The sequence below is a fragment of the Macrotis lagotis genome, chromosome 5 (assembly GCF_037893015.1).
Source record: "Macrotis lagotis isolate mMagLag1 chromosome 5, bilby.v1.9.chrom.fasta, whole genome shotgun sequence".
Classification (NCBI taxonomy): domain Eukaryota; kingdom Metazoa; phylum Chordata; class Mammalia; order Peramelemorphia; family Peramelidae; genus Macrotis; species Macrotis lagotis.
In genome coordinates, this window is record NC_133662.1 from 241,283,091 (window position 1) to 241,307,862 (window position 24,772).

Genomic DNA, 24,772 nt, shown 5'->3' on the forward strand with positions numbered 1-24,772 from the left:
GACTCCAGGGCCAGTGCTTTATCCACTGCACCACCTAGCCACCCTGATGATCACTTCTAATGAAAGGAAAGCAGACATACCTCCAGGAAGTGGGGATCACAAATAAGTGTGACCAGTCCTGGGTCTACCCCCTGGGCTGGGGAGGAGAGAGGGTTCTACGGAAGGTCCTAGGGAATGGGCCTGGGGCCTCTCACTGGGCTTAACCAGTATAGACCAAACACTCTCATTCTCGTTTAGGAAAATGTTTTATTCAAAAGCTTCACAGCACCATCTAGTTGTCTTAAGAATGCAGCCCAGCCCCCACCCCTCCCCAGCCCCCCTCTAGATGCAGAAGTTTAAAATGACACCATTTGGCTAGATATTCCCCTATTTTTTTTTAATTCAGGTCATGATATGATTTGGTCACCATCTCACCTCAACTTCCTGAGCCCCAACTGTGATGGGATTTTGCCAAGTGGTGGGGCACCCCCCCCCTTGTCACTGAGCCTCGGGACCCAGGCCCAGTCCAAGGCCCTCAGGTTTGTCCCCATCCCAAGCTGATGGAGGCAGATAAAGCTCAAATGGAGAAGATGAAGTTCAGCAGCCAGAGTGGGAGAGTCTCCATCCTCAGTCGGGCAGCACACGGACCTGTGGCTTACACTGGAAAGGTGACATTTTCCTTCCGAAGCCTGAGAACCGCAAGCAATGGTGAAAAGCCGCCCAACTTTCTGCAGCCACCTAAAGTTCTTCTCTGCTCTACAAAGTTTATTGTTATTATTTTTTTTAGTTTGATCAAAACACTACGAGCTTTTCTCCTTCCCCATCTCTGAATCAGGTGGAGCTTGGACCAGAGCCCGAGTGACCAGGGTCAAGGAGAAGAAACGCTATGACCTGGTCTTTGTGTTTTTGAAAAGAGTAGCCTGTCTGAAATGAGAGTGTTTGGATTCCACAGTACAGCATAAAGCACAATTCCCCAAGAGCAAGAGGCTCAGCAAACAGGGAGACTGACGAGGGCCACCAGGACCCCAGGCACCTCCTCCACTTTGGCTTCAGTCCCCGGGACATCAGGACATGCTCGAGGAAGTGAGACCTGGAGGTCCTGGGAGTCATTTGGCCAAAGCCCCCATGGGATCCCAGGCTGGAAGCACAATGGGGTCCTGCTTCAAGACGGCGAGGACATCCTCTGGCACATGCTTCTTGTCCACGACCACCTCGTAGACATACTCGGAGAACCACTGGTCAGACATGCACAGGTAGCCTGCAGGGAGAGTGGAGACCGGGAGTGAGTTGGAGCTAGAGGGCAAGGGCCTGAAGGGGAGCACTGTGTGTGTGGGGGGCAGAGGCCTGGGGAGTGGCTAAGCATCAGGAGGGAGGGGGGGAGAACAGTCAAAGGTAGCCCCCAAAACAGGTGGGATTGAGAGCCAGGGCCCTTTCACTGTCACTCAGTGATGCCTGGGAGCATCTGCCTGCTGGGAGGGTCTTCTGGGGGCTTTCCCTTGGATCAGACCATGACCATGGGGTGGGGGGTCACAGGAGAGAGGAGCTGCTGCTCCAGCCTCCCTCCAGTGAGGACAGAACAAGGGGGCATCAAGTACAGCAAAATGTCGCCCCTCTGGTCAAAGCAAAGCAGCCCAGGCTCCACCTGGGAGATCAAGTGGCAAGAGGAAGGGAAGCACCAGAATGCCTTGCATGGGATCACATCAGAGGAAGATCCCCCCGCCCAATCCCCATACCACCTGTCAAGGCTGCAGGGGCTCAGTCCTGGGCTCCACCATCCTGGGGGACCTGCAGAGACCTTTGTGAGGTCAGTGGTACCTAGTCTACTGTTCCTTTCAGATGGTCTAAAACTCCCCTAGTGACCTCGCCTCACCCCCTTGCTCAAAGAAGTGGAGAAATGATACAGTCCTGGGCTAGATGGCTGCTGCTGCTCTAGCCTGCTCTGGGTCAGGACCAGGGATGGTGTCTTGCATGGGCTGGGACCCTCCTACCAGCCTCTGAAGGGGCTCCAAGGGGACACCAGTGGAGACATGAGTCACCCCTCTACAGGCCTGAATGCCGAGTCAATCAATCCTCCAGCCTGTGCCTGGGCGGCAAGGGGGCTGGGCAGGTGAGGGACTGAGGGTTTTGTAATAAAGTCCTGTGTCTTTATAAATATTATCATCACACAAGCAAATAAATCTTTCCCAAATGCCCAAGAAATATGGACACTAGGTATCTACCTAGCCCATCTCCTTTCAAAAGCAAGAGATCAGATTGCGGGCTCATAAATTAGAACTCCTATCAGTGGCGATCCGCCTCTTTGAGGGGCTCGTGGCAGTGCCGACTGTCTCTGCAGGATATGAGTTCTCTGGGGCTCAGTGAAGCCTCCCAGACAGGGTCGCCGCCCTGAGCGGATAAGGAACTGTTGACATGCAGAGTCTTGGATTTGGACCGAGATGATTAAGATCACCATGTCTGAAAAGCTGAGGGCGTGCCAGGCCACAGGCGGGCACAGAGCCCACAGGCAGACGCAGCGCTGGGGCTGGCCATTCTGACTCTAGAACCACTGCTACCCCAGATCCCAGTCCTGGTCCCAGAGGAGGCCCCTGAGAGGTCCCCAAGAGCCAGGCAATGCAAACACATCGCAGCTCAGACTTCCTGTTAGTATAAGTTTCTAATATGGCCTGTGGCCTGGAATCAAATGAAAAAGTGTTAGACACAAAAATCAGTATGTGACCAGGCCCTTAAAGGAGAGGACAGAAGGAAGGGTTTAGAAAGGGAATTCCTGAACCAGAAAAGGCTCAAAGTGGTCATGTAAAAGGATTTGTCTGTTGTCATTCAGTCCATCCCACTCTCGGTGGCCCCAGGGACAGGACTGTCTATGGGGTTCTCCAGGTGGCCATCTCCTAGGCAAACAGAGATTAAATGGCTTGCTCAGGGGCCAGGTCTGCTCCCTGGTCTTGCCGATTCAGGCCCAGAGCTCGTCTCGGCCCATCCACTGAGTCACCTAGCTGCTGCCTCCTCCTAAAAGGAGGCAGATGAAGGGGGCCAACTGAAAGCAGACCCAAATCTCCCCCACCTAGAGAGGAGTGACCAGGCAGAGTTCTGACAGAGTCGAGCCCTGGACAACAAGCCTCAGAAATCCTCCCAGGAGACAAAACCCAACAGGTTAGGTTAAGTAGAAAAAGAGAGCATTTAGCTGGTAGATCTTTGTTCTTCACTATTTTTCATTCTTGGTCCTTAAGAGTATTTTTCAAGTGATTTAACAGCAAGGTTAATCAATCTCTGGTGAGCTGATAAGCACAAAGAGCTCAACTAAGGCCATCATGGGGCAGCCCTTCCTTTTACTGATGAGGAAACTGAGGCCCAGGGATGTTAACTGCCTGATCCAGGGTCACAAGCAGGATTGGAAACCAGGCCCTCCAATTCTAAACAGATGTTTCTTCAGAAGCCCAGACTGTGCCAGGGGCAACTGGAAGAGGAAGAAGACATGGTCCCTGCTAACGAGTTTGTACCTAGAAACTGTTGGAGACACTTTCTGGACTGAACACAGTCTCTCTAGAGAGGGGGATGTGTATGTCTGGGGGGGGGGGGTAGGTGTCAGTGTTTGTGGGTTTAGCACATAACCAGACTCCTGAAGCCAGTCCCATCACTACCAGTATCATCTCACCTGGGGATGGTGAACTGGGACAATGGACAAGGTTCACAAGGGCTCAACTCCACCTTCTAATCAATGAGGGGGATATAGATGGAGGTCTTGGGACTTTGGGGGCATACTGAGCTCTCCCTGGCCCTCAGCTTCCTCCTGCCCAGCTCTGGAAGGGGGAAACCACCACCTCAACATGTCCTGACATCCTACCCACCATATCTGCTGCACATACTTGCTCAGCAGTTGTTTTTTTTTTAGTTTTTGCAAGGCAATGGGGTTAAGTGGTTTGCCCAGGGCCACACAGCTAGGTCATTATTAAGTGTCTGAGGCTGGATTTGAACTCAGGTCCTCCTGACTCCAGGGCCAGTGCTCTATCCACTGCCCCACCTAGCCGCCCCAGCTCAGCAGCTTCTTATAAGAAACAAATCTCTGCCAAGAACCTAAGAACCAACTGCAACCTGGGCAGCAGAAGGTGGACTCCACGGGGCCCAGGCCTTCAGCCTGCCACTCCCCTGGACAGCAGCTGCCCAAGTAGCTCCTCCAAAAACAGCTCAACCTGTTAGGAGTCATTTTGAAAAGTTCCAGGTTTTAGTTACTCAAGAAGATACCACACACACAGAGCTTAAAGCAGTGGGGGGCATGAGGGGGGCTGGAAAGCAGGAAGGAAGGATGATGCAGAGAAGCCGAAGGAGGGCAACATGGCAGGGTGCAAGTCTTTTGGACAGAGACCTGAGGAGAGCCTTACCCATCAATGTAAACACCGGATCTGGGCGGTGATGGAGACAATGGCATGCGCAGGCCACCCCTGCTGAGGCACGTGAAGGAGAACTTTGCCAGAAGAGGGGACTGCTTGTTGTGTCTGATGAGGAGGTGAGGCTGGTGTTCCCTCAACCAACTACAAACCCATGAGGGTGGGCTGTGTGTGGATGACTGGGGAGGTGGGTGGGGTGGCCGAGCCTTCGACAAACTTTTGGGCCTGCTGTTTTGTTCTCATTACCCACTCTCTCCCACTTAGATCCCTGATATCTGCACAGTCTAGGAAGGCAAGGCCCTCAGACATTACCCAGGGGCCTATTTTCCCAACAAATCTCAATGGCCTCCCTCTGACCCCCAAACTCTCACTGCTCTCGTGTTGGTTTAGGAAGGGTCTGTTTGTTATCATTCCTCAAAAGTCCCATGGATGGCAGCACTATGTTATTTCCTAATCACACTCCTTTAACTTGACCCAAAAGTATAAGTAAAACAGAAAGAATAACAAGCCTCCGCAGCTGCTTTATCATTTTTGGCCGATCCCTCTTCCTCTTCATTAATTCATGTTTCCTCCCTGCCCTCAAAGACTTCCTCAAAGTTCCCTTCATCCGTGAAGCCTTCCTGAATTATGGTCTCCCAAGAGGAATTATTATTCATTCCTGCCCAGAAGAGCGGAGGTTTTTTCCACCATTAGAATCTGCCCTTAGATCTATGTTTCAATGTTAGTTTTCTAGTTCCCATCATACAGTAAGCAGGCTCTTTCCCTCAGTTTCCCTGCTTCTGTCTTCCCCTGGTCCCAAGGGGCTGGTCCACAAAAGCATCACTGATGTGACATGACCAGAGTCTGGAGGCTCCTTCTGCCCTTGCTAATGAACTAATCACAACATGCTAGGCACTGGGGTACAGAGGCAAGAAGCAAAGTTACAATCACCTTAAGTTCTGAAGGTAGGGCCAAGAAGGACCCATGAAAGGCTCTCCTCAAAAACACCATCTACATACAATGTAGTCAAAGACAAGGTGCTCTGGGAGGAGGGTTCCTGTGGCTGAGACAGCAGCCAAGACTTTCTGAAGGTGATGAGGTCTAGGCTGCACTTTCTTTTCTTTGCTTTTTTTTTTTAGTTTTTTTGAAAGGCAATGAGGTTAAGTGGCTTGCCCAAGGCCACACAGCTAGGTAATTATTAAGTATCTGAGATTTGAACTCAGGTACTCCTGACTCCAAGGCCAGTGCTCTATCCACTGCACCACCTAGCCGCCCCTAGGCTGTACTTTCAAGGGAGAGACAGAGAGAGGAAGGAAGGGTAACTTCTCAGCCTGAGAGGGGGCTGGGCTGTGGGTGCAAGGACTACCGCAGTGAGGAGGAGAGGAAGAGAGGTAGGTGGGGGCTGGGCTGTGAAGCCCCACTTCATTCTATAGGCAAGATGAAGTTAGTTGAGTGGGGCGTCACATGGTCAGATCGGGGCAAAGGGAAGTGACTTGGATAATGTCCAAGAAGTGAGGGACAGGCAGGGAGGATAGGCAAGAGGTGAAAAGGTTCTGCACTAAAGAGTGGGGGCCGTGGAAGTGGAGAGAAGTAGGGAGCACCTCGACAGCCCCATCTGGCAGCTGACTGACCATGTGGGACGAGGGAAAGCAAGAGGTCCATGATAACGCCAAGATCATAATACAAGGGTGGTGGCATGAGTCTTCAACAGGGACAGGGATGTTGGCAAGAGGGGAGGGTTTAGGTGAAGAATAATGTTTTTCATTTTAGTCGTATTTGCTAAATATTCATCTGACATCCTCAATGTTCTTTAAGTCACACCACAGTCCTACCCTCCTGGGTATCCTGTGGGCCAAGAGATCAAGTTTAAATACCTGCTAAATGCTTAAAAGACCTTTTCCTACCTGGGCTCATCCATGGCCCCAAAAGTCTAAATAGAGAATTAAACAAATGCAGGTGGATGCTGCTGCGGACGTCACCTTGGCCTTGGCTTATCTAGTTCCGTAGAATGCCCACACCCAGGTGGTCCCTTCTAATCTGTTGGCACAGTGCTCCTATATACCCAGGTTCCTGATTTCTCTGACAGCTGGCTCAAGTTAAACAGCTTGATGTCCAAGGGGGCATCTGACAAGTGTCAAGGACCAGCTCCCCCTCCCAGGCTTCTCTAGCATATCCTCTCTTAATTAGAATCTTCCCCTCCCTCTCAACAAACATCCTCCAGCTGACTGCAGTCAAGCCCACAGCTCAGACTTTTGGCCTCATATAAGGGACCTTCAGTTGGGCTTTAACTCCAACAGAGATCCATTCCCTGTCCCCACATCCCTAGCTACCAAAAGAGTCTAGGAAGCAAATAGCTGCTAAGGGTTTCCTCTGCACCAGGCAAGGTCCTAGAGATAAAACCAGGAACATGCCTGGCCCTCAACAAGATTCCAATCTAGCAGGAGGGCTCTGCGCACACAAATAAATAGGCGGCCAAGCAGAGTGGAAGCAATGTGAGTGATCACTTACATCTGGACCATCAGAAAATGCTTCCTCCAGGAGGGGGGAGCCTATTTACAACTCTCCCAACCCCACCTCTGTTCCACAGGGAGATCCTCTGCACCAAGAATCAAAATCAGCCCAGAGAAGTTAGTAGCCATGGCCTTCCCTGCACCAACCTTGGAGGCTGGAGTTACAAGAGCCAGGAATAATCCTGCTAAGGTCATTGGAATTCTGAGGAAATGGGAGGCCCCTAGATGGGTGACAAGAGCATTCAGATCCAGGTTCAGGATTCACCAAGTTCTAGAAGGATCAGTATCACTGGCAGGGATTCTGAGTTGGCAGTACCTTTGAAGGTGCCTGACAGATGCCCAGACTGCCTAGGTCTGACAATCTCAGCTGACCAGGGGAGTCCTGACTCTACTTCCATTGTGTTCTAATTGTGAGGAAGATTTCTTTAGATTAAACCTAAATTTACTTCTTATGATCTTTGCTTCTTAGGGTCAAAAAGAACAAATCTATTCCTTTTTCCAAATGCTCAAAAGCTAAAGTCATGCCCCATTCAGTGGAAAGGGAATGAGCTTTACCCAGCCCCTCCTGAGTGCTAAGTACCTTATCAATAAGATCTCATTTGATGGATGACACAACTCTGAGGTAAGTGCTGTCCTTACTGCCATTTTACAGAAGGGGATGCTAAGGCAGATGGGGTAAACACAACTAGTAAATGTCTGCATAGGGATTAGAACTTGGGTCTTCCTGATTCCAGGCCCAGAGTCCTTTCCACTGCAGCACCTAGCTAATCAACTAAGGCTTCTCTTGCCCGAGTCAAATAACCCCAGATCTTCATAAGGTGTGACCTTGTTAGCTGCCCAGGTCTAGAAAATTATCCAAAGACTTCTTGAAAGGTTTCACATAGAACTAACCCCAACGTTGGGATATGTCTGGCTCACATCAAGTCAAGAGGCCTTTCCCCAATTCCCCAGTGAGTCCTGGCCGCTGGCATGGCAGCCTGTGATGCCCCCCCACCCCACCGCTGACATCTAGATGAGGAGGGCCCTCCACTAAAGCCCCTTGCTAGTTTTCAGACAAACTACTGTCTAGGCCTGCCTGCCTCTTCTGTATTTAAGATCCTTTTTTCTTGTGTAACCCCTTTTACTGAGTTCTAGTCTGTTGAAATTGTTTTGGCTCTTGATCCCTTTGCAATAATTTTAGTTATCCTTCCCAGCTTTCTCTCATCTGTTTTTCTGATAAGCAAGCCCAATCTACCTTTATCCAAGCTGCTGATAAAATATTTCCCAGCCTGGAGCAGAGCTTAGAGATCCTTGGGGCACCCCACCCAACACACCAGTCCATTCACCGGGATCACAAGCCATTAGCTAGAGAGAATTAAGTCCCAACCATGGCACCTCATCATCAGCCAGCAGGACTTCCGGTCTCTCCCTAGTTCCTCACGTCTGGTTCCAACCCTCCAGGGCACTAGAAAGGACGTGGTAACTCTGGCTCCTGAATCCAAATGTACAGAATGTGCTGTCTCCAAAACCGCTCAGTGACTGCTTTTGTGAGAGACAATTAGATGACCAGAATGTTTTTCCAAAAAAAAAAAAAGTCAAAGTGCAAAAGTAATCTGAATGGTTCAGATAAGTTTCTTTTCAGACTGAACTTTGGCAGAAATTCTTAAACTGAAAACAAGAGGTTTTCTTTCTGGAGGGACCCACAGGAGGATCCAGAATGGAGGGGCCAACGTGGGAGAAGAGATGAGTCAGGAAGGGGCTGAGGAACATGAGACAAAAGGCACTAGAGGCAGGAGGAGAGGGGACTTATGAAGACTGGGATGAAAAAACCTAACAAAAGAAGAAGGGGGATGGAACCTGCCCCTTCTTCCTACTGAAGGTGCCCCCTAAGTCCATGACCTCAAGCTCGTCCTCCCTCTCCTCTGCTCCTGGCACAACCAGTTGCCAGGTCACTTATGGCACTGTCCCTTTTCTCTAGGCACGAGGCCCTCATCATCTCTTACTGGATCTTAGCAACTGCTACTGCTGAATTATTTGGGACATTCCAAGGGTCCATCAGCCCCCAACCGGGCCCAGGTGAGCTTGTCTTCCAAGGAAAATCTTAATGATCTATTTATCCACCACAAAGCATCTACTGATCACTGTCTCTGCCCTATCTTACTCATGGGCTCCTCTAAGATTTGATTTGGTCCAGGTGAACCTAGATTTGGGAAAGCCGCCGTCTCCCCCAGAACACCAGCAGGGACTCTGGTTGGGTCTCTGTATCCCCAGCCCCTCCCCCTGGCTGCTTTCAATCACAATACTCCCTTTTCTTTTCAAACCTGATGCATGCCCCCCCCCCCATGTCTTTTCCTATGTCTTACAAGGAATGGGACATTGTTATGGATGAAGTACCGAAGATGCAAAGTGAAACAATTCTGAGGAAGAGAATAAAAGAGGGGGTGTCTGAAGAAACTCATGTATGAGCACTCTGTATTGACCAACTAACTTAGGGGTTTCAAAGGTACAAGTAGGAGAGATGGAAGAAAAGACAGGTAAAAGAGGATGGCTATAAAAGCATATAATTCTGTAAAGTGTCAGGAATGTCACAGTTCATAATGAACTGAGGGTGGTTGAAGAAAAGTGAGAACAGCCAAAATAGGCCTTACAAAAGCTATATTAAGGAAAAAATACTATAGAAGGTATCAGGCCACAGCTGGAACTAGATAGGATGATGATAATTAACAACAGAAAGATAATTTTTTATGGTGTCTCTTTTCTTTGCCACCAAAAATTACCTTTGAATTACAAATGACAGACTAAAATGGGTAATAGAGAATTTTAAATTTAAAAGATGGGTAAACTAAATTAAATTTTTAAATGGGTAACAGAGTTTTAAATAAAAAATTAAAAACAGGGAATTAATACCCAAGATAAATAAGAAGATGAGAAACCACCCAGATGCTAGAGATGAATTCAAATCACCTGGCCCCAGTGAACTACACCCTTGGGTTCTGAGAGAACTGGCAGATGTGATTATTAGGTTGTTGTCAATGATTTTTTAAAAAAAGATTGTGGAGAGGAGAGGTTCTGTAGGACTGGGAAAGGGCAAATGCCTTACTTTTCAAAAGAGTAAAAAGAATAATCTGCAGACTAGAGTTCAGCAGCTTCCTGGGAAAATTCTAATACTGAACTTTAGGCCTTCAACAAGAAAAGATGATGCCAGATTAACATTTTAAGTTTTAGAATTAATACTAAACCATTCCGTTTGGGGGGCAGGTTTCCTAAAATGATGATCAGAGAATGCTGTAGCTATAGTTTACCTAGAGTTTGACAAGCTATTAAGAAGGGAATGATAACTATCGTCTGGTATTTGAAGCATTGTCATATGGATGAGACATTAGACTTGCACTATTTGGTCCTAGATGGTAGAATCAGGAGCAAATTGCAAAGAGATTACTTCAGACTTGAGGTCAGAAGAGATTTGCAAGCAGTGGAGTATACCACCTTGAGATGGGAGATTCCCCCCTCCTTGGAAACAGACGCTGGAAGACCACTTGTTGGACATGAAAAGTGAAGAATTCTTTGGAGGTATAGGTGACAATAGGTGGGTCACTGAGGTCTCTCCCAATTCTATAAGTCTATGAGAATGGGAATATCAATACAGTGTATCTCATGAGGCTCAAATGGGATAATTCATGCCTATACAGACATATATGTGTATAGATGCATGTATATTATGTTTTTCCTTCCTTCTCTCCTGCCCTCCTCCTTCTTTTTCTCCTCATCTCCCCCTCCCCCTCCTTCTCCTTCCTCCTTTTCTCCTCTTGCTCTTCTCTTTTACCTTCTCCACTACCTTCCTTTTTTCTCTTTTTTCTCCCTCCCTTTTTGTTTTTTCAATCTCTCTCTCTCTCTCTCTCTCTCTCTCTCTCTCTCTCTCTCTCTCTCTCTCTCTCTCTCTCTCCCCCCCTTCCTCCCTTCTTCTTTCCTTCCTTCCTTCCTTCTCTCACATATGATAGCCTGGCAGCAGCCCAGGCCTGAGGTGAACATGCAAAAAGGCAGGGCCTATCTTCTCCACATGCCAACTTTGGGCTCTACCATTCTCCACTTCATAATCAGGGACACTGGACATTCTAAGCAAACTTTTTCTTTTCCCTAAGTGTCCCTGGAAGACCACGAGCCCCTTCTGCAGTGGACACCGAGTGTCCACAGCTTAGGTATAAGAACTGGCCTCTAGAACACAAATACAAAGAAAGTCCTAAGCAAACATTTCACACTTGTCAGCAACAACAAACTCTGGGTTCCTCAGGGGACTGGGCTCACCCTCAGTCTTCTTCCCTTCCAAGCAAGGTTCCAGCTCTTTTCTACACACTGGGCTGCCAGATCAATTGCTCATCAGTCCTCCAGATTAAATATTTAGTCAACAGGGGCAACAGAGGGACCTGAAATTTTTATTAAGTGGACTAAAGAGCCACACAGTGGATTTGAGAGTGCTTTGAACTTCCATACCAATCAATCAAAAAAAATAGTTTATAGAGCTAGAAAAAATAAATTCATTTAGAAGAACCAAAAAATCAAGAATCTCAAGGGAATTAATGGGGGGGGGGAGAGGAAGATGGCTTACCTTTACCAGATCTCAAACTATCATAAAGCAATAATCATTAAACTATCTGGTACTGGCTAAGAAATAGTGTAGTTTGTTTTGTTTTTGCAGTGGCAAAGAATTGGAAATTGAGGTGTTGCCCATCAAAATGGGGAATGGCTGAACAAACTGTCGTATATGAAAATGATGGGAGTACCTAGCTTTCTATAAGAAATCATAAATAGGTGAACTTCGGAAAAGCCTGGAAAGACTGGCAGTGACTGATGCTGGGTGAAGTGAGCAGAACCACAAGAATATTGTACAATGATCAATTATGCTAGACTTAACTCTTCTCAGCAGTAATAATCAAAGACAATTCTAAAGGACTTCTATCATAAGATATCATCCACATCCAGAGAAAGAACTATAGAGTCTGAATGCTGACATTTTCAATTTTTAAATTTGCTTTATGCTTTATTTTTTCCTCCTCTCATGGTTTTTTACCCCTTGTGAAAATATGTGTAACCTGTATCAGATTATTCACTGTCAAAGGGAGGGGAGAGGGAAAAAATGGGGAACTCAAAATCTTAGCAAAAAAATGAATGTTGAAAACTATCTTTCCATATAATTGGAAAAAAAAGAAATTTATTTAAAAAAAGAAATAAATAGTGAATCAGTCGATTAGATGAGGTTTGTAATACACAGTACTCCTCATACCTATCAGACTGGCTAATATGACAGAAAATGAAAATGATGAATGTTGGAGGGGATATGGGGGGAAATGGGACAATAAAAAACAGTTGGTAGAGTTGTGAACAGATCCAACCGTTCTGGAGAGCAATTTGGAATTATACCCAAGGGCAATCAAACTCATACTCAATGACTCAGCAAAACCAAACACTAGAACTGTATCTCAAAGAGATTAAAAGGGAAAGAGGGAGGGGGAGAGAGAGAGAGAGAGAGAGTGAGAGTGTAAGAGAAAGGTAGAGGGGATTTAGTTGCACAAAAATGTTTTTTAGCAGCTCTTTTCTGGGTGGCAAAGAATTGGAAATTGAGGGGATGACTGTCAATTGAAGACCTAAACAAGTTTTTGTATATGATCAGGATGGAATACTTTTATGCTGTAAGAAATAACCAGCAGGATGCTCTCAAAAAACCAGACTTACATGAATTGATGAAAGGTGAAGTGAGAAAAAACGAAGAGAAGCAATACTGTGTGATGATCAACTATGAAAGACTTGTAGCTATTCTCAGCAATAAAACAACTCATCATGAAAAATGCTATCCACCTCTGGAGAAAGAATGGATGGTGGGGGCGGCTAGGTGGTGTAGTGGATAAAGCACTGGCACTGGAGTCAGGAGTACCCGGGTTCAAATCCGGTCTCAGACACTTAATTATCTAGCTGTGTGGCCTTGGGCAAGCCACTTAACCCCGTTTGCCTTACAAAAAAAAAAAAACAGAATGGATGGAATCTGAAGACAAATCAAGCTATTCTAGGTTTCTTTCACTTGTTTGGTGGGTTTGGTTTTTGTCTGTGTTTTCTCTCATAACATGACCAACAGGGAAATATGTTTTGCACGATTGTACGTGTTTAACTTATACCAAACTGCTTACCAGTTCTTTTTCTGCAAGTGGATAACATTTTTCATCATGGGTCAGGACATGAAGAAAGGAAGTAAGACCTGAGTTCAAATCCATCTCAGTCACTACCAGTTGTGTGGGCCTGGGATGGTCTCAACAGCTCTGTGCCTCCATTTTTTCATATGTAAAACAGAGATAATATAATAGCTCCCCAATGCAGAAGGTTCAGAGGATCTAATGAGATAGTATATGTAAAATGCTCTACCAGAGTTCCCACAAAGTCTTTTCAAAGTGCTTATGATATTCTAGTGCTAAATTGTTGGAAACATAAATAAAAGTAACAGTTTCCACCTTCCAGAATGCCACAAAAAAGAGAAAGAGAGATGTTGGGGGAAGTTCAGGTTTGAGCAACAGAAACACGACTGGGCCCTTCCTAACAGGGTGGTCCTAAGGAGAGTCACCAAGGAAGAGAGGAGACCCTTGGGCTCTAGAGGGCTGGCTGTAGGGCAGTGTTGGTTTTCTGTTGTTTTTTTAAGGGGGCAGGCAGGTGAGTAAGGAGGAAGAGACAGTCCTGGAATGAGGGAAGAATGGTTTGACCTTCTGTTAGAAACATAACTCACATTTTGCACATGAGGAAACTGAGGCTTCCTGTTATCAAGGGGCTTGCCCAGTTGATGTTTTTCTGTGTCTGCTAACCTACCTCCTCTCATTGAGAATGAGCAGCTACCCTGCCTTTAGGCCTGAAATGCTCTTCAAATTGTAAGCCTCTATCATGGGTTCCAAGGTCAACCTCCTCATCAAAATGGATGATCTGCTTTGGGAGTCCTCCATAAACAAGAAGTGCGGATAGCCGACAAATACAATCCACCATCAGGGCACAAGCTGGCGATGGACATTGGTGACACCAGCAGAAACTCACTTAGAGAAGGGAGGCAAGTGTACCTTCCTCTGATGACACAAGCTCCAGCTCAGTCAGAACAAAGTCTCTGGCCACTTCAGTCAAAGGACTATGCAACAGGCTTGGCTGTCTCTAAGCAGAGGAGCCCTGGGTCACAGCAAATGAGGGGAGGGTGGGTAGTTTTCCCAAGATCTTTAAGCTTCACCTGCCTCCACTGAGTCTTAACAGCGTCAATTTTTCAGGGACAATCAATCTCACCCGACAGAAACCCCAAAGAGAAGTGGGACAAACTATGAACACTGTTCTCTGCAGAAGTAAAAGCTGGGCCATGTCAGTCAATGCACAATAGGGTCATGGGTGGTAGATACACAACAGGGAACATCTCCCCTACCCAGAAACTCTCCTTAGAAGATTCTCCAGTGGGCCAAGCTATGAGTCACATGTTCTTCCTAGTAAATCAAAAAGGACCAAGCAACCCATGGGAAGAATTTATTTTGGATGGGGCTCCCTGAGCCTCCCTCCCCCAAGCCTCCTTATCTTTTGGTTCCCTGAGGAAATGTTTTGCTTTACATAATCTCTGGCATTTCATTTATTTGAGAACAATAACAAAAAGTTAGCTTAACCTCCAGTTAGATAGCCAAAGACTTTAAAACAAAAGATTATGGGCAAAACAGCAGGAATGAGACCCCCTGCTCTCTCTTAACTCAACAGAGGGATGAAGTCAGAGGAGATACAAGCCGTTTATTCATCACAAATGAATAGCTGGGGTTGGGTGGGAGGCTGAGGGACAAGGGGGAAGGAGATTAACAATGTAGTTCTGAAGCTGGTTCCAAAGTTTTGTGTTTTGTTTTGCTTTGCTTTGCTTTTTAAATCAGGGCTGGCTATATGGCTGGGGAGCCAAGCTCAAAATTTAGGGGAAAATCATAAGGAAAAACAGCTTCATTAAGTCACCCAGAAATAAGGTTTTTAAAACTTAAAACATCCTACAAAAAATCCTATTCTTCAAATGCTATTCCCATGCCTCCATTGGATGCTCCAAGGTGTGCAACACAAAGCACATGTGTGCACACACACACACAAACACACACAGAGAATCATCTAGAAATTTGTGAAGCCATTCTGGCCCTTCCATAGTGAGCCTCCCTAGCTTACCCCTAATTGCTGCCTCAAAGGAAAGCAAAGCCATTTAAGAGGAAATCACCATTAAAAAAATGAGTGGCTCAGCAGGGTCCCCAATCCAGCCTCAAGCTGCCTGAATTCACAGCAGGCACCGCAACAGGCACCTTTGGAATCACACAGCAATCGGAGAAATCAATGAAGCTCTCTCCAAGGGGGGAGATACAACAATCTGATGATGAACAGAAAGGCACTCAGAGCAGTTGTCGCTGTTTAGACAAAAATTAGGCCACTGGGTTTCACAACATAGCCAAGGGACAGGAATCTAAGAAATAACTGAAGATGATTTTCATGGGGAGATGAAAAGACTTGGGATACCAAGATGCCAAAAGCTACAGAAAAAAAAGGACAAAGATCTCTGATGGCAGAACTGTAGGATCTGCCTAGCCTGCTGCCCTTCTCTCATAAACCAATGGACAAAAGAGGAAATGGAGATGAGAGGGGGCATATCTTCTCACTCCTAATCCAGTCTCCTTACCACTCTCAAAGTAGGTTAACTGGTAGGGGAACTAGAGCAGAGCTCAGATGTAAAAAGATGTAGGAGTCTGGCTGCTGCTGGGTGACCACCGGCCTATGGCAGGGACAGCTTTGGGGTGGACTTGGCAGCCTCTGGGGCCTCCAGAGAATGGGCTGACACAAACAACACTGAGGGCCATCCCACCATAAGGACATGGGCTCTAGAGAGCACCTACTCAATCAGGTTGATGTTGCTGCCTCTTAATCAGGGGACAATCCCCAAACCGCAGTCCTTTAGTTCTAGGGAGCACAGAGCTCAAATCAACCATTGGAGACAACAGAAAAACATCCCAATGGCCTTCCCAACATTCTCCCTTGGAGGCAATAGATTCTCCACGTCACTGCCCAGAAGCCCATCTGTCCCACACAATAGTCATCTTTGGGGAAGGCTGGACTCCAGGCCCACAATGGACAGACTAATGTCACACAGTCCTTCGGAATTTAGGATCTCTTGGTCCGAATCCCTAGAAACTGAGTAACAAGCACTTTTAACAAGCTCTTACCTTTTATTTAAAATAGACATTAAGAGCACGTTTTCTGGTATTGTGTCTCAATAGGAAGCTTTATTAGTTCTTCATCACGCCAACTTCCACAAAACTGAGCGAACTTTGGTGCTGACCCAAACCCTGCCCCTTGACCAAGCTCTCTTCTCCTGCTCAAGAGACCCTATTATCTGAAGGAGGTTGGTTCTCCATCTGACAAAGCTCCAAGGAGCATGGGAAATCAGTTTTGGTACCAGGAGGGCTGCCAGGGTTTGCTCTGCTCTGAGTGACACATGGAATGCAATCCAAAGGCTGCCAAGGGTGACTGCCAGGCTCCCCCCCCCCACGCCCCGCCCTGGGGGGAGGTTCAAATCCCATCAACCTCCTAGAAGTCTCTAAGCACCTGATGATCCCAGGGAGACAGCCCATACCAGTCTGACAATAAATAGCACATTAGTTTACCTTTGTGGCCATGGTCTTCACCCCAGGAATTCTCCACTCTCCATTTTTCATATGTTCCTTCATGAACAGCCTGAAAAAAAAAAAATCAAAACAAAGATGATATGGTGAACAGCCCTGAAATGCTGTAGTGAGGACTGTTCTTGATTCACTGGGGACTTGACCCTGCCCGACCTGGGCCCAAGCCATGGCCAAATCCCAAGATGCTCAAGAATCCTGGCCTATTCCCAGGCCAGGGTCACCACAGACCCCTCGGCCAGCCTGGTCAGCAGCCCCTCCTCCCATACCACTCTGGGAAATGTCAACAAGCACATTCTGAGCTTAGGAGGCACCATTGGGCTAAGCCTAGACATAGAGAGACAAAGCTAGTCCCTGCTCTTCCTCCTCTGGAAGTCTCCACTGCCCTGTCCTGGAATTAAGAGACTTAACGATGGGCTCAGGAGCCTTAGGGAGTTTGGGGGAGAGCTCAGGCAATGCCACCCTCTTGGATCTGCTCTCTCCAATCAGGAGTCTTTGAGTGATGATTGAATGACTGCTGCCTTCCCCTTGAGCTGCTGTGGAAGCTGGCTTCTGGCCCCCCTGCTCCCCAAGTCCGCAGGCTGCTCTGCATGAGCCCCAAGTCTACTTGTCAGCAGGAAGATGAGTTATGTATGAAATGCTCTCAGTTCCTTGAAGGGGAACTTACAATGTCCCATAAAAATGCAATCTGTGCCTTTACATCTTGTGTCACACCAGAGGAGAAGCAGCCTCAAAGTTCTAGTCCTGCCTCAAGCAAATCCTGGCTGTGTGACCCTGGGCACATCATTTAAGCTCTTAGTGTTCCAGGGAACTCTCTAAAATGACACTGCAGGGAAGAAGTCTTCCTCAGCCGGCACTTGCCCAGCCCCCATCCCTGGAAGGAGGCCAGGCCAGCCACTTGAAGACAAGAGATGGGAAACCTAACGTATTCCTTCTTCCCAAGGGTTTTCTTTCAGGCTGTGCCCTGGTGAATTCCTGCCCACTCTCCTCTGAGATGTACTTGGAGCCCACCCACAGTCCAACAAGGGGGTAGCTGAGACATTTTCCAGGACCTTCTCTCCTTGATGGCATTTATATAAATACTGAACATAACTCAACCAAAGTCAAAAGGGAGAAATTTAAACAAAAGACCCAGTCAAAGAGAAGAATGTCCAGTCCTAGAGATCCTCTTCCCATCACTATTTTAAGCAAATAGACTCTGCCTTCCACCTTCTCTAAAGAAAGAGATAAAATCCCATCAGCCTTGGCACTGATTCATATATGATAGAAGACCCCCCCCCCCCACCTTGGAGCAAAGCCTTTTTCTCTGCAACTCCACCCCCCACACACACTCTCCCCCAGTTCAGACATTTGAGCAGGAGGTAAAAGTCCTGACTTCCTTATCCATCAACACTCACTTAGGGACAGGCTTCCTCTGTTTCCTTTGGCTAACCAGACCTCAGGGCCTTTTTCAGACAAGTAGCATTTCATGATCAACAATAGCTAATAATCCTCTATGAAGAAGGGTCAAGTGCTAAGAGCCATTAATTAGCATATGTTCAACCCTTGTCCTCCACACCAAAGATGTCCATTGGAAGCTACCTGAGCTACATGAGCTGCCTGGGGGAGTCATTTCTCTTACTAATCTTTAAGCTCAGTGATCTCTTTTTTTTTAGGTTTTTTCAAGGCAAAGGGGTTAAGTGGCTTGCCCAAGGTCACACAGCTAGGTAATTATAATAAGTGTCTGAGATCGGATTTGAACCCAGGTACTCCTGACTCCAGGGCCAGTGCTTTTTCCACTACGCCACCTAGCCGCCCCTCAGTGATCTATTCTTAAATAATTCTTACAAATGTTAACAGCTGACCCACTGAGATGTCAATTAAAGATCAAAAACCTTTCCTATCTTCTCTCTAACCACTGACTTAAGACAAGTCACCTAACTGAAAGGAGGGGAGGGAGGGAAGGGAAAGAGGTAAAGGGAGGGAAGGAGGGAGGGGACAGAAGGAAGTAAAGGGAGAAAAGAAAGAAGGAAAGAAAAGAGAGAAGGAAGGAAAAAAGGAAAGAAGTTCTTAGCCAAGATGATGTCTAAGGTCTCTTCCAGGTTTAAGCTGATGATGCCATGAATGGTTCTGAGCCAAACTCCCTCTTGAGATTATGAGATAAAAGGACAGTAAAGTAAAAACTCTTTAGAAGAACACTACCATCTTCATGTTATTCTCTACAAGATGCCAGGTCTTCCTCTTTTGGGGCTCCCCATCCTGGAAGACAAGGTGGGACCCCTCCATCCACCTGTGACTAACAGCAGCCCCCCCACACTGTATATGTGTGTGTGTGTGTGGCGGGGGTTGACCCAGAGTCACTCAACAGCCTGGTTGATTGAGAATACTCCCTGAGCAAAGTTAGACAGGAGACAGCCATGGACATGGATCTGGGTGGTCTTTATCTCTGACTAGGTTCTAATGCAAGAGGGAAATTAGGCAAAGCAGAGAAGCCCTAGGCAAGCCAAACAAATTGTAAAAAGCCCTCTGATGTTTTGATGTACATCCATATGAGCAAGCACTCACATTTAAAAAAAAATCCCCCTGGAACCAAGAGCCCTGAGTGGGGATTTATACATCCAGAGAATTTTATAAGACAGCATGTCCAAACATGTAAACGTGAGCAACTTATTCAATATTTTATTCATGGAAAATTCCCTCCAAGTCCTTACTTCTAATAGCAAAAGACAGCTCTTACTTAAAATGTCTTCAGCTGCTGTTTAGACTATGTGAGTTAATCTGTCACACACACACACACACACACACACACACACACACCCCAAGCCGGTGGGGGCTTCAGACTCCCACTCTTGTCCTTCTTTTACCCAGCACTTTCCATTGCCCAGTGACCCCTCTGTCACTCTGCCACTGGCTTCAGTGCAAATTGACAGCCTGAGATACTGAGGAAGTCGATATTGCTATTGGATTACTCGGCTTCCTGGCAACAAGTGAATTCTGAAGAAAAACCTGATTCTTCACAATTGTTTATGTGACAACAGCTCACAGGTTTGCCATTTGTGAGCTTACAAACGAAAGGAAAACTCTCCAGCTCTATGACCCAAAGTGAGCTACATTAGAAGATTAGTGCTTTGAAGAAAGTAATCCTTGGAGGTAACTGAGTAAATTCATTTGGCAAGATTGTTACTCTGGCCTGGAATGGAAATAACACATCAGGGAAGGATTTTCAACCAGTCACAGGCACCTACAATACAAAAATAGGGCTTTCTGGTTTTCTCTTAGAAAGCATTAACTCCAAGCTTGATGATATAGTGGGATTCCAAGGTCACTATGAAGGGCCAAACAGGTCTGTCTCTATCTCTACCCCCCTTCCCCCCTCCTCCTCCCATTTCCTGAAGTCCACGTTTCTAAAACTGAAGAGTCATTCATTTGGCTAAAGTCTCCCATCTCCTATTAAAACACAACGGCTTCATCCAAGTCCTTTCCAGCTCTGCTGCCTTGCACTGTCACTAATAAGCTGGACAATCTTGGACTAGTCATTTCTCCCTCTTCTTCAAATGTCTTGTCCAGAAAATGAGGGGGAAAGGATGAATGTAGCTCCAAAATTCCTCAGCACAGGGGCAAAGGGGTGTGCCTGCATTATACCAGGGGAAAAAAAAAGGTGGAAAGAGAAGCTGTTGCTACAATCTTCCCGCAAAGAGGATATAATACACTAAATCAGAAGCTGCCCAATGGCTAGCGACCTGCAAATGAGATCCCAATGAACAATTATAAACCCTTTCTTACTCAGATGAGTGCCTTTGTAACTTCATCCCCAATAATAAAACCACTTCAACTGGTCATAGCTCAGTTGGAACTGGAGCCCAGAGCACCTGTAAGCATGGACCCCAGGCTGCAGGTGTCTCAGAGACCACATGGTCCAAGTCCTTCTCTTCCTACCTTGAGGTGTTTAAACCTCACCTGGTGTTTGTACACAGGTGGCAGCACTCATAAATATGGAGGCAATCGATCAATCAATCCACCCAGCAGAGGGAAACAGACTCTAAGATGCACACACAAACCACAGCTTGAAAGCAGGAAGAGACCTTAGAAGCCAGAGTTGAGTTGAATCCAACTCCCTTCCCCTGATTTGCACATGATTAGGAAACTGAGGTGAAAAAAGCTTCAGAGATTTGCCCAGGACCACAGATCTCCTAAGTCTAAGGCTGGATGTGAACCCAGGTCTTCCTGACTCCAAGTTCAAGGTCCAATCCACTTTGCTATCTAACAACATTAGGAATAATAAGGGTTTTTAAAAACCCTATAGCATCTCTTCTAGCACAGAAGGTTCTTCATGAGAAGAACTTTGGGCCAGGTTCATTTGAAACAATGACTTCTAGAAACAACCACACTGGTTATTATCACAACATTGTGGACTACATCCTGGCACCTTTTGTGGAGACATCCAAGCGCCTTTTGCCCCCTTCCCAAATGCCACTAAGGCCTTGGGGATATACAAAAAGGACACTTTATTCTAATCCACTTCTATTTTAAGAAAACCCTGAAGCCCTAATAAAAGCAGGGAGTAGAGTAGAGAAGGACCACAAGGCCAGGACTTCCTACACACTCCATACAAGGCTTATTTTAACTCTGAAAATAAAAATCATCTCCAAGTTCACTCCCAACCTCTTGCAAACCAAGAATGTCTGCAGGCTGGGCTGGACTGGGGGGGGAACAGTACTAATTCCTCCCTCTGACCCAGATTCTTCACTTCATTGGAAAGTTCCTATTTGTCTGAGGACCTAACCAAGCCCCCAGTGACGCAGGTGTGACATCCTGCCCAGAAGCCAACCTTTCCAGAACACACACACACACACACACACACACACACACAGTGAATGAAACTGCACCAGACAAACAAGCTGAGGGAGAATTCAAATCCATCTGTGCCAACACTGCCACCAGTGGGGGGACAGCTGGGTGGAGGGGCAGGGGACATACCTCTGTGAGGGCTGTGAAGGTCATGGCATGGGTCATCAGGGATTCGCCAAAAGTCAACCTCTCTGCTTTGTTCATGTTCTTCAAGGAGACTCCAAACACCAGCTCATGATCATAACTGAAAATAAGGAATGTTAAAAAAAAAAATTAAGAGCCCCAAAGGAAAAGCATTTCATTCCTACAAAGCCCTGAATCTAGAGGTAAGGCCCATCAGAGGCTGTTCGGAGGTACTCTGCCAGAACAATCACAGAAGACAGCCTGTCACCCAAATGGTCTTTCCTGTACTACATGTGGACACTCGACAAAAAATCCAAGAGACTATCAAAGGCAGTGAGCTCTAGTTTCCCCGAGTTCAAATTCTGTCTCTGACAGTCACTTCTTGTTTCAAATTCTATCACCTACCTGGGTCTTAACTTCCTCATCTGTACAATGAGCCTACTCAACATCCACCAAAAACCTCACCTTGTCTAGGACTCACAACAGGGAGGCCCTACAATATGATCCCTCATCACCCCTATTTCATAAAGGAGCAATAAGCTTTAAGAGCAAATAGGGACCCTGACCTTGTTGCCTCCAGATGCAGCAGCCTAAGCATGCACAATGCTGACTCAGGCTTTTGCCCACACCTTTTAGGCTCTCAAGCAGAGGTCTTAACCAAGGGTCCAGGGACACTGAGAGAATTCTATTTGAATAAAACTGACTTCCCTTTGAATTTCCCAAATGCTTATGGGAAGAGTTCTATAAGCTTCCTCAGGTTGCTTGCCCAGGGGTTTACAACAGCCACATCAAGGGCAAAAAGGCCTGTCCTCCTCCTCCTCCTCCTCCTCCTCCTCCTCGGAGGAGGAGGAGGAGGAGGAGGAGGAGGAGGGGATGCTCTGTCAGGAATCCCCAGCCCTGGATGAGCCTGCCCACTCCCCAAGTCCACACCAACCAAGGTGTGGCCTCTACTCACATTTGCATGTCACTGATGCCCAACTTGCCACTGAAGTGTTTTCCGACATCACAGCCAAACCACACAGCCTAGAATAAGAGAAAAGGGGGAAACTTGGCATTGACTTTCACCCCAGAGCCTTCAGACCACAGAAGGGGCCAAGGCAACACCTACCTCTCCATCTTTAATGGAGGCTGCAACCATCTTTTTCAAGAAGTCGATGGACTGGTTGTTGTACAGGGTTTTCCTCCCACTGACCATGTTGCTCAAGTATTCCACAGTGTACAGCCTGTTGTACTTATGCTGACTCCGAGGGTCATTCACCAGACAAATCTGAGAACAAGGATGTGTTCATTGGACTGCAAACTAAATCATATTGAGAGCTGGGCCAACAATTCCCTGCCTAGGCAAATCTGAGCCCAAGTACCCCAAAACCACAACCACATAACGATGAAAGGCAACACAAAAGTACTGGAGAGTTGCCAGGGACACCTGCAATTTGAACAAAGACATATGGGTCCATTCTTTTTAACTTGGACTCATTTGAAGGTTCTACCTATTTATTTGGGGCAATGGCTTCCCCAAAATAATTCTTCCCAACAAGAAAGATAAAGGGATCACTGAGGAAGCTCCACATTCAACTATTACTTCAAAGGGCTGGTGTCCCAACTCTAAAGAAACAAGGTCATTAGGTCACAGAAGAGGGCCAGGGCAATGGGGGAGTCTGGCTAAGGAGGAGGGTAAGTCAAATAAATGAGGAAGAATCAAGGTTACCTTCCAAGAGGGAGGCCACTCTCAGCCCAACCACTCGTCATACTCTTACTCAGCCTGTCCAAGTCAAAGAAATACATGGGGGCATGGAAACTTGGCAGCTTTCCAGGGTTGAGGGCTGACACTGAGCTAGGCCACCAGACCTCAGGAGCAAGTTAAAAACAAGACTCCTTCAGATAAGGAGATCAGTCTGTGGGTCACACAAGGACCAACAGATTCCTGGACCAGCCCTTGAGCCAATGGCCAGTCATTACTAACAACAGTCTCCAACCTTGTCCTGCATGTTGAAGATAGGCTTGACGTGTTCCCAGTAGAACTCCAGGGGGGTGATGGGCCCAATCTTATGGTAGGTCTTATCCTTATCTCGATACTCCCATGTAAATTTATCTGGTGGGGTGCCCAAGCAGGTGCTGACCACTCGGAAGACCTAGCAAAGAGAAAAACAAGAGATGAGCAACAGCCAGGAGGCAGCATCCCTCCTCACCACTGTAGGAACCTCAAAGGATTTAAAAGTTAAAATCCAAAGTCAGACATTTTCAAGGAAGGTCAAGTTCCCTCCAAAAGGCAGGATCCCCACAAGGCATGAGCCAGCTCCTGACATTTCCAATAAACACTCTGAACAACACAGACTGAAATGTCAAACATGTAACTCCCAGAGCTTGCCATGCCCAAAGCTTGACCTGCTGTTTCTTAAGCCCAGAAAATGGGTGCCTGACCAGAATTGTGTCCCTGCCTCCAAAAATGATAAATAACATCTTGTGTTTTAAAAATGATTTCCTTCCCCTTAAACATCAGTTTCCCCTTTGATTGTTCATGGCCCTCCAGTCTAGTTCTCTAATGGTTTTGGTGGCGCCTGCCATCTGAGGCCAATCCCAAGGATGACCTGTGCCGGAAGATGAGCCTAATGATGGTACATGGCCAGTTCTTTCTCCTCAGGACCTAACTGGCACCAGGTCTCTCCCTTTCTAGAAGGGTTGGGGACAAAGGCTTTGTTCAGAATTCTTCTGAGTGTGAGATACCAAATAGATCAGAACCAGAAGGAGATGCCCATTCCCTTTCTAGATTATGCCTCAACGTCCTCCAGACTACTCTTCCTTCACCTAAGACTCCACAAAATCTAATGTCTCCAATCTAACTGGACCTAATCCTTAAGGCTATCCATAACCCCAAATCTGAATTCTTCCTTCTGCCATCTCTTACTTGGCTTTGCTCTCCAATTTCCCACCAACTCTCCTTCTTCTGTCTCTACCCAGGATAGCACCTAACACAGAGGACAATAAGAGCCTATCAACAGACAGCTTGAAGCATCTTCCCAATCTGCCAACATCCATTGCCATCACCCTTCCTTCCTTGCTGGCATAAATCCTGTCATTAGATTATATTCCATTTAGTACTTTATCACTTACTGTCCCTACTATTTCCCATACCATAGTTCTTGCCTCCCTTGCTAACACTCTACTTTTCCCCCAGAAGAGGGGTCTTTGTTTCCTGAATACACAATCACAACATGGGGGTCATATAAGTATTTAGAATTTTTTTCCAAAGATGAGAGGTGTCCCTGACCACAGGGAACGTGGTTATTGGCACTGTACCAATGAA

The 24,772-nt window shown here is 46.7% G+C and overlaps 1 protein-coding gene across 1 annotated transcript in view; it reads right to left on the reverse strand.

Moving 5' to 3' along the window:
• Nucleotides 1-294: 294 nt before the first annotated feature.
• BLMH (bleomycin hydrolase) overlaps nucleotides 295-24,772 on the reverse strand; it is a 41,748-nt gene continuing 17,270 nt past the window's right edge. Inside the window, exons 7-12 of the mRNA XM_074189130.1 lie at nucleotides 23,445-23,600; nucleotides 22,577-22,735; nucleotides 22,424-22,491; nucleotides 21,475-21,589; nucleotides 16,504-16,573; nucleotides 295-1,237 (exon numbers count right to left, since the gene is read on the reverse strand). Coding sequence (XP_074045231.1) covers nucleotides 1,086-1,237; nucleotides 16,504-16,573; nucleotides 21,475-21,589; nucleotides 22,424-22,491; nucleotides 22,577-22,735; nucleotides 23,445-23,600 — 720 coding nt within the window. The 3' untranslated portion in view covers nucleotides 295-1,085. The remainder of the gene's footprint in view (nucleotides 1,238-16,503; nucleotides 16,574-21,474; nucleotides 21,590-22,423; nucleotides 22,492-22,576; nucleotides 22,736-23,444; nucleotides 23,601-24,772) is intronic.